Source organism: Lucilia cuprina, chromosome 6, assembly GCF_022045245.1.
Source record: "Lucilia cuprina isolate Lc7/37 chromosome 6, ASM2204524v1, whole genome shotgun sequence".
In the NCBI taxonomy this organism is placed as follows: Eukaryota; Metazoa; Arthropoda; class Insecta; order Diptera; family Calliphoridae; genus Lucilia; species Lucilia cuprina.
The window spans coordinates 35,285,332-35,296,250 of record NC_060954.1 but is presented as its reverse complement, the minus strand read 5'-3'; the positions used below and the strand labels follow the sequence as shown (position 1 = coordinate 35,296,250).

Here is a 10,919-nt window from a genome sequence, read left to right as displayed (position 1 = left end):
TAGATAGATAGATAGATAGATAGATAGATAGATAGATAGATAGATAGATAGATAGATAGATAGATAGATAGATAGATAGATAGATAGTAGATAGATAGTAGATAGATAGTAGATAGATAGATAGATAGATAGATAGATAGATAGATAGATAGATAGATAAATAGATATATTCGATTCTCTTTTTCTTTATTTGAATCCAACTAATTCATAAATCAGGCCGATTTCCTGTTAAAAACGAATGATTTTTAAACTTTAGCCATTTTTATGATTTGACTTAATCTGAAGGAGTTGAAACAGTACCAATCGGAATAGATGAGAACAGGAAATTTTTAAATGATATTATTTTCAAAACTCATCCTTACTGTGCATTTGACGATATTTCCTTAATGAAAAAAATAAAATTTGAACTGAAGGAAACATGTAGTATAAATGCGTTAAGTCTTAAATTAATTGCATTTATTTACTAAATAAATAAAAAAAAATAAATGATTAATTTAAGCTCACAAAAATTTTTTATAAAATAAAAATCACAAAAGTATACTTTTAATACAAATCGTATTTTGTTTCTTTGCAAACTTAACTAAAACGTTGCAAACTATTCTCCTTTGGAACGTAAAAGACTGTATAAATAACACCAACGATTCATAAAGTTCTGTGAATGAAATAAAATTTTAAAAAAATGATTTTTTTTTTTTTTAAAATATCATAACCAAACCGAAAAGTTAAACACACACACACGTATAAAGTGCAGAAAACACACACACAAGCAGAAGGATAATTCAAGGATAAAAATTATAACGATGTATGTTGAATAAACACACTTAATATGAATAAGTTGTCTGTATGTAATACAAGTAAAACTGACATGACAAGAATCAAAATTAAAACTATTTTGAAAAAAAAACTTCACACTCAGAATTTAATATGAATAAGTGTCACTGTATTCGTATGTGTAAGTAAAACTAACTAAAAGAAACAAAAATATTTTTTAAAAACTTTGTTTTATTTCAATTCAAAAATAAAATTTTTTGTGTTTTTACAATGTTATGTTTAAAATTAAATTTTCCAATTAGATATTAGTTAAATGTGTATTAAGAAGTAAAGTGTTATTAAACTAAAACTTAATTTAATAATAAAACAAAATTTAAAATATATTGTAGTTTTTTTTTTTAAATGAAATTTTTCCAATTTTTAACAATGAGTTCAATTAGTGTAATAGTATATTTAATAAAGCAATCAACCTTTGTTTTTTTTATTTTTATCTAAATACTAAATATGTATTTGAGTTATTTACTATTTACAAAATAAAATCATAAATAAATTTATAATTTTGTGAAAAAAACAGATGTAAATGCTTTTTTTTTAACAAATAAATGTGTTTGTGTTTTAGTATTTATTTAACGAAAATGTTGCTATTTTTTTCGATATGTTAAATAAAATATTAAATTATTTTTGTATCATTAGAATAGAATAGTTTGGTTTTAAAGAAGGCACTATTTCTTTTTAGCTATTTAATAACTTGTTATTAAACCTATTTTAAAATCTGAGGCAGTGTGTATAATTGGTAAAACTTCCAATAGGAAAATATGTTTTTTTTTTTTAAATTTTCAACAATTTTAGTTTTTAAATACAATTCTAGTTTCATTCTACTCAAATGACACAAAAATTATGTTTTCATCTTTATAGTTTGTTTAGTTTTCATAAATTATTAACGGATTTCGTGTATTTTTTTAATGTTCGTGATTTTGTTATTCAAAAAGATAAAACCAAAATTTCAAATTGTGAAACAATTTTGGAATGTTAACCTAAAATATTCATTTTTAAACAAAATTTTTATAAACAGTTAGTTGTTTTTTTTTTTTTTTGGTTCGAATTACAAAATCTATAATAAAACTAAACATGCATTTAACCAAAATTTTTTACAACTAAAAATAGTTAAAAAAAATTCAACAAATTAATAAAAGATAATTAAAGCTCTACAAATCAAAGCAAATCTATATAATTTACTAAACAAAAATTAAACTTAAATTAATTAAATATTGGTTATTTAATATCAACTACAAACTAATGTTTTCTAAAATAAAAAGTGTACAAAATGTTTAATGAAAAAACTCATCACTGATAAGATTAAAAGAAACAAAAGTTTGGATTTAAAAAGCTAAAACGCCAAATAATTAAATTAAAAAAACTTAAAACAAAGGAGAGTTTTTTTTAAACTTAAAAAAACACAAAATAATAAAAAATATATAACAACACAGAGTTTTTTTTAACTTATTTTTGTTTTCGTTCAACTAATATCTAGAAAAAAAGTGGGAGTCTATTTTAAGGTTTTTTGTTTTCTTTTTTGCATTTTTTTCTAATTAGAATTTTGCAACACAGTTTGTCTTTTTAAATTTCTTTGTTTCAAATTGAGGCGTGTATTATGTCCCGCTTCTTTTTCGAACTTTTTACCTGATTTGACCAATCACCGGTGGGTACTGTGGCACGATAGAATTTCGAGCTGGTCTTATTAAATATTGGTAACAATTCATTGGCTTCATCAGATAATGCCTGTCAAACGAAAAAAAAACACTTAAAACTCGTTGCGACTTTTTTATTATTACAAAAATTTACCTTCAAATAAATGATAGCTTCTGTGCCATAACCTTCGCAGGACAAAAGTACAATATCACCGTGAAAATAGCGTGCATATAAACGTGATATGGGTAAACCATAGCCATAACCGGCTAAAGGTACTGTATGTAAATCAGATTTTGAAGGCTGTGGAGCCGTACTGTACATGTATTTAAAAAGTTGATCGCTTTGGGAACGGGGAATGCCGCCACCTTGATCGGAGATCTAAAACATAAAAAATATTTTGTATTTTATAAATTTGTTCGTATTTTTGATTAAAAACAGTAATTTTTTCATTAAAAAAGTTAGATCTTATAACGTTGACAGTAAAATATGCAAAAAAAGTCTAATAATATTGCCAACTTACATATTTGATCTTGCAATATTTAAAGTTATGCTTTTTCTGACAAAGTTGTAAAAGAAAATTTGTAAATTCAGACGATTATTAAACATTTTCTGAACATTTTACTGACAAACGTTGTAAGATCTAACAACCGTATACATAAAGTTGTGAAATACGTTTGTCGGACCTTACAACGTTTGCAGAAAATTTTTCTTACAACATTGTCAGATCTAACATTCGTGTATACGTAGCTTTAAGCTATTTATACTCTGTTGTTAGATCTTACAAAGTTGTCCATTAAGTGTGCAGAAAATGTCTAAAAACAAGTTCACACGATTGTTAGACCGTTTTTGCACATTTTACTGACAACGTTGTAAGAACTGACAACCGTGTATCACAGTTTTTAGTTGTCACAATAAGTGTTTCTAAATCGTTTGATATTTTTTGGTCAAGGTTACAATTTGTCTATAAATGAAAAAAGGTTAAAGTAAAATACACTTTAACCAAATGTCCAAATACTTATCTGAACTTTGACTTTACCAAAACTTTTAATTAAAAGAATCCATACAATTCCTTAATTAATTTGTTAATAATATATTAAATATTCTCTTTCATTCACACTTTTCGCAAGGAAATATTTTCACTTTATAAATGTCAAATCCTTTCTTATGAAAATAACTAAAATCTACCAAAGTCTTAATATTCAGAAATCTTCTCTACTAAAAGGGTATAGGGGTAGCCGATATATAGGCCGTCCATGATTTCATGTTACATAACAGGAATCATACATTATACGCAGCACATATTCATATGTATTTGGATCTATCTGACCATCTGTAGATAATGGTTTAAAATATGGAAGAGGAATAATCAATATTTTTGGGAATAAATTGATGTATGATTGATATGGCGACGAAAAGTTCAGCAGCTTTGAACGACATTCATAGAGACGCCATCAATACCGCGGTTTTAGGTTACCGCATGAATGTCGTTCTCGGAGGTCGCCCAATGCCCATAGCAGAAACAGAGAAGAACCTGCCGCGGAAAACAAGAGTTGCTCTGGCACAACTGAGATCGGGATGGAGCAACAGGCTCTACGCCTACAGGTCCCGCATAGACCGTGCCGTCCCCAATATATGCCCATCTTTTGGACAGGGTCCCCATGATACCCACCACATATTCAACTGTCCAGCCCACCCTACTTCACTTAGCCCAATGGATTTATGGACTAACCCTATTAAAGTAGCCAAATTTCTTGGCTTGGACCTAAATACAGAACCCCCGGATTAAAATTGTATGGTTTAAGCTGTTAGAACAACAACAACAACTCAAAAACGCTGCAGCCGTGTCATTCGCATAAGCTAAAGATTTGCACATCATAGAATCATGTACCACTAACAAAACAGCCAATTACGTATGATACACATACATATGAGTATATACTGCTGATCTTATATGAGCTTAACATGAAAGCTCACATAAGATCTATTCCAATGTATTTGATATGAAAAATTTTAAAGGAGTTGACTTCTATATGGAACACTTCTTTATAAGTGTCAACGCTTAATGGTATACTAAAGCCACCTGTAGAATTGCATGAATCATATCATCTACACTAGTTAACGTACTGTGATCTCAGCTGTTATAGCTGTGGTTAATGACCACAAATTCTACAGAAATTTTCACATTATAAATAAACTAACTGTTATTTTAAATCAATTATTATATATTTTAATCAGATCTTTTCAATATCAACTAATCATTTAAAATCCATAATCTCTTACTCACCTTAACACAAATATCTTCTTTACCACGCACAATCAACACTTTAATAGGCGGTAATTTATCACAATTTTCATTGTCATGCGTCTCAACAACGGCTCGCATTGAATTTTTAAACAATTCAAAAAGCATATGATATAAATGCGATGGTACATAAACTGTACGTATGGGCAATGGTTCACCAGACACCTGATCGTGTTCAACAATTTCCAACTCGGGACTGGTTAAATAATATTGATCGCAGAGAAAGCGGGCATTTTCATAGGCATCAGAAACAACGGCTGACAATTGGCAGGCTGGATCTAAACAACCTATATGACGTCCTTGATCACTGGTAAATTGACCAAACAAAAGAGCTGGAAAATAAAAAAAAGAATTTCAATATTTTTTTAGAATCAAAATGAACTGAAAGGAAATGAAATCCATAAAGTTTGTTAGGAAATCTCTTATATTTGAATTCAGAATTTAAAACTTACTGTGCTGATTGATTAACATGCGTATGCTGATACGCGACATATAGAGACGATCTAAAAAGTATTGTATCGATGTTTCCATCGATGAGTCAACATTGTTGCCCTGAGTTTCTTTCATTTCGATAACGCCCTGCGCCATTGTTTGTACCACATCATTGTGACGATTTCGTATGTGTTCTAATGAACGACAGAATCTGTTAAGATAAGAAGATTAAGATTATCATTATTATTTAGTTGTAATTTATGTTAAAATTATTATTCGCACTCACTCTTGTAGATTCTCATGTGTAGGATCTGCCTTTTCGAATTCCAAAACATCTTCGAAACTTTTTACATACCACGAACTAACTTGACTAACGGAACGTGTATTGAGCAGGCTATCGGGCAGTAGAGCAATTTCTTTCATTATATTCGCCAAACGTACCGGAAGTTCTTTACGTAAGAATATAAATGATTTCTTTTCGCAAGCATTTTGACCTTAAAATTTTAGAAAACAAAATATTTATTTTATTTATAATTATATTTATTAAGATAATTATTTTGCATGACGTAGGCTGATTTAAAAATAGAATTGTAAACAAAAATTAAATTATCAATTTTTAATTTATTATTACTTTGTTGTTGTTTATATGTATTTAGTTCCTACGTTGATGCAGATATATGTATAGAGGAAAATGTGAAAAATGGGGTTTGCAAACTTAAACCTATCTTTTTGAAACGAGTTTTAGTCATAATCACTTTTTCATTTCCCTTTCTATAATTTAAATTTATAAACAATAAAGTGAATTAAATAATAGACGACTTCTACTATCGGATTTAGTTCAAACATATGATGATTTATTATTTACTCTATTAATTAAATTAATATTCGCTAAATGTTCACCGAGACAATAAAACAAATATTTAGCTGATTAGCACACACTACTTTAAGCGTGTTTTATACATACATACACACATATATGTATGTGCGTTTGATTTTTCAAACAATAACTCAGTTATCAGCTGAAACAGGATAGACAAATTGGGCCAACGATATGATATCGTCTAGACAAAATAAGTGCAGAAATGAATGAATGAAAAAAATGATTTATATTTATATAAATATTTAAAACTAAACAATAGCTTTATTTTTTTGCAAACGCGTGTGAAATCTGTACAATTAACTTATGATAAAAAAAAAAATTGCGCATTTAAATAAGAAAACGCACTCGTGCGCTATGACGTCAGAAATCGAAAAATTTATTTGTATAATGGATAAACTGTTTATTATTAATTAATTTTTAACCAAAAACATATGTATGTGAGAATTTGCCAACTCATTGTGTCATATGACATGTGTGAAAAGGTTGTAGAATGAATGTCATACTGTGGGTGGTGCTAATAAGTGATTTTCCTAAAAATAGACTAGACTATAGTCCATACTGTAAAGTAGATCATAGTCCAAACTATAAAGTTTACCCAATTTATAGACTAGACAAACAAGCAGACTAAAAAATGAACTATAGCCCAGACTACACGCAAATATTACAATTTACACTTTATACTAGACCATAGACTTGACTACAAAGTCTTGTAAAGACTTTTATAAAATCAAAAGTGAATATGTATATATATAGAGTACAATATATAAACTAAACTGTAGTCCAAACCATAGAAGTTTTAGTTCACGCATGAAGGTAACTGCTTTAGTAGGTGAGAGGCGCCCAAAAACTTTGCTTTACAAGTCATTAATGTTGGCCATTATATAAGATATGTTATAAGGTCTCCTCTTGTATGTAGCTTTTGGGATTTTCACTTTGATAGTGTAATAAAATTTTTCAGATTTCACTCAAGAGTCATATTTAGCTTTGGCATATCCTGGGGGACTGCCAAAGGAGAGCTCAGGGTCGATTAATTGGTGACAAGGGACCTTGATCGAAAGGCAGTCTGCATTTTCATTGCCAGACTGACACTCATGGTCAGGTATCCAACACAAAGTCAGTTTGTTATGTTTACCTAACTCATTGAGTGAAGTCAAGCAGTTCATTACAACACCAGACCTTACTTCGTATAATAAGGTCTTCAGAGATGCTTGACTATCCGAAATTATAAAATTTTTTAATCCCTTTGTTCATCTCCTAACACCCTATACAATATTATTGTAATTGATGTTTCTTGTTTAAGTTTTTATTTTCAGAATAATAAAATTTTCTTTTCGTTATACAAATTATTCAAAGCTTACAATCATATTTTATAAAAAACACAAGTTAAATTATAAACAAAGTATTTTGTTCTACACTCCTCCTCTTTGTTTACAAATTACATAAGTCCTAAAAGTGTTCTTAACATTAACAATCGTGTTTTAAAATTTAAAAATTTCAAGTGTCTACCCTCTATAATACTATGGGATAATAATGTAACGACTGTCCCGCTCCCGCTTACAAAGAATAAACTAAAGTGACGACTGTCTTCATTCTCGATTACATCGTACATTCGTCACGAATGTACCGTGACGAATGTACGATCATCCAGGTGGTTAACTATTAGTGGAAATTACTGTCTTTTTCGTATGCATTGACTCTTTGTCGAACAGCTGGGGTAACGTTATTGTTGTAAAAAAACGTCACAGTTTCATTTCTTGTTGTTCAGTGCAAAGAATATAAAGAAATTGGGGCTTGTCAGTTGGTACCTAAAGGAATTGTCATTCGGTACCTAACTCTAAGAATGTATTGGTAGAATTTTTGTATAAGTATTGTAGCTCCAACCACTTTCACCACTGATTCCAAACCTACATAGTTAAACTTAAAATTTTTAGGAAAAATATAAAACATTTTAATGTATATTTTCGCAGATATTTTATCATTTTATTGCACATTTGATCTGTAAATATTTAATAAATACATTTTTTAGTTTGCTTATTCTCATATTTGCAAAACATTATGTTTTATTTTATATTTATTTCTCATTTTCAATACCAAAATTTTCAACTTTGCTTTTTCTTAATTTTATTAAATTCCTCAAAATGAATCGCCAAAAAATTAAAAATATAATATTTCCCGTTTACAAAAAATAAAACAATTTCGGGCCATTTAACGGTATGAAATTGCGAAAAAAAAAAAAATGTGTTGTGCGGGTAAGAAAATGTGTAAGAAGGTAAAGTATCCTTATATTTTCGCGAACAAGTTTTGACGTATTGTGAGAGAGTCGGACTTTGACCAGTGTGTTGAATTCTCACAAAACTCGTCCGTGTGGAGAGGATATGTTATTGTTGTAAAACAATGTCATAGTCCAATTTCTTATTATTCTTTGGTTCAGTGCATAGTAGAAAAAATAAAGGTACAACCCAAAGTATAACAAGTAGTCCGACTCTCATATACAGGAAATTACTCTCACTCACATCTACGAGTGTCGTGTGAATTCGACTCTCTTGTGAGAAATTTAAACTTGTCAAAAAACTTCGAATGTTTAACTTACTTTTTTGGCCACTTTTAAGGATTGTACGCGAAATTACGGTTGTGCACAAAAAATCTGTAATTTTTTAAAATAATTCTATCTCACTTTTCATACAAAATTTTGTTTAATTTTCCTAAACTGGAAAAAAATATTTTTTCCATATTTAGAGTTATGTACTTTTTCACTACCACATGCTTAGAGTTAGGTACTGCTGTCAAAAAGTCGGACTACTAGTTATACTTTGGTACAACCATGATGTAAAAAGTAAGGTGGTAAGTAAACACAACAAACACAATAATTTTTTGTTGTCTAGAGTTGGGTTTTGTCAAAATAAAATTTCTAAATTTGAAAAATAATAAACATTGGAAAGAAATAGTTCTTGTGTATTTCACAATATTACCCACAAAACTGTCGTTACATTTAGCTTGTATCTGCAGCAGGACAATGTTTCAAATCTCTTCATTTGAATTTTCTTATTTGAAAACTTTTTATGAACATTTTAATTCATAATTTTAAATTTAATTTTTTGCTTTGAAAACACAAATATAATTTTTTTTGGATTAAAAATAAATTAATTTATTTTGACACAACCAAGCACTTTTAAATAAACAAATAAAAATCAGCTGCCTTAACGATTGCACCTTACTTAGTGCATCCTGGGTACAACCGTTCTCTCTTTTCGTTGCCATATTAAACTTCTGACTTTTAAGCGATTTATTATTTAGGGCGAGTTTTTCTGATAAAGATAATCTTCATTCTTTGGTTAAACCTGGTTTAATATATGTTTCGTGTTGTTCAGTTATCAGTAAAGTTACTTATTATCTTAGTTTAACTGAGTGTAATTGTCCAATTAAACTCAAGTTATAAGTAAGAAAACACAATTAACAAAAACAATAAAACAATGATTTCGGAAGAACAAAAACTTAATACTTTAAGTAAATTGCAATTTTCTGATTTGTTTTGTTTTATTTATTATTGTCTTTAATGTTTATTTAACATTTTTCCAAAATTTTCCATTTTACAAAAGTATTGTTTGCAAAAAACAGCTGTTCATTGTTTATGTTTTTGAGTGAAAGTTGGCAATACTAACAAACTTAACTGAGCTTAAATCTAAAACTGAAAAACACAATCATCGTTAAAGTCCGCCTAAATTTGTTCCGAGTTTAATCTAACAGCAAGTTAAGCCTAGTTTAACTGAAGAGTAAGAAAACCCACCCTTAATATGCTACCGTAATTACTTTATAAATCCGAGTTTTTTGTTTACTTTTTAATTTTTTCTTCAATTTAAAATTATAAAATGGAAAATATTTTTCAAACTAAATTAAAATATTAATCAACATAAAATTCTAATAGCAAAGAAAATAATAAAAGTGTAAAAAATTCGAAAATCTTTACGAAAACAAAAAAGCCTTATGCCTTCCATGTTTCGGCAAAAATCGATTGGAATTAAGTTAAAAATGTTGAACCTTACTATTTTTTAATGTAACTTACGCCCTTTTGGTTTTCAGAAAAAAATCTCAAGAGCGTAAGTATCATATCTCCGTAAGTAAAACGAAAAACAGTAAAGCAATAAAATTGTATAGAAAATCGAAAATTGCAAAAATCCTTTTATCAATTCTTATCGGTTTCGGTTTATATATGTGAAGCTATGAAAATCGATGTAAACAAGATTCATAGAAAACAAAATCTATTCCAACCACGCCAGTACATATTTCATGCACACCAATCTGCAAATAGATAGATCTAAACTACTTGTAGTTTTGCTAATAAAATTATTATTAAAAATTATTCTTCGAAAATTGTTTCTGTTAGTTATTTTGTAAACTTTAGCAAGAAATACAGAAGCGTAAACAGCTGATACATAAAAATTAATATAGTTTTTATTCAAATTACCTCTCATATTTCTATCTATCTATCTATCTATCTATATATCTATCTATCTATCTATCTATCTATCTATCTATCTATCTATCTATCTATCTATCTATCTATCTATCTAGCTGTCTATCTATCTTTCTATTTATCGTAAGGAGTGTTCCTGAAAATCTTTTGTTCGATAGATGTCGTCCCAGTTTTAATTATTTTAAATACACATAGAGAAATATGGTTTAAAATTAGGGCTGCAATGCGCATCAGGTTCAACTTTTATATTATAACATTGTTTCTAACATATCATATTCATATATAATTTAAATTAAACTTTGACTTACAAACTAGTTAATGGTAACGGGTAATTATACGAAGTTATACTAGTAACAAACAGTTATACTGGCAAA

General features: G+C 28.5%; 1 protein-coding gene across 1 annotated transcript; it reads right to left on the bottom strand.

Annotated features, from left to right (window-relative positions):
• Nucleotides 1-2,225: 2,225 nt before the first annotated feature.
• Nucleotides 2,226-9,332, bottom strand: LOC111688894 (pyruvate dehydrogenase (acetyl-transferring) kinase, mitochondrial). The gene is made up of 6 exons (XM_046954080.1): nt 9,290-9,332; nt 5,481-5,688; nt 5,215-5,405; nt 4,745-5,094; nt 2,614-2,838; nt 2,226-2,550 (listed from the first exon to the last, which is right to left on the bottom strand). The coding sequence occupies exons 1-6, from the start codon at nt 9,330-9,332 to the stop codon at nt 2,404-2,406; spliced, it is 1,164 nt and encodes a 387-aa protein (XP_046810036.1). The 3' UTR covers nt 2,226-2,403.
• Between the last annotated feature and the right edge of the window lie 1,587 nt (nt 9,333-10,919).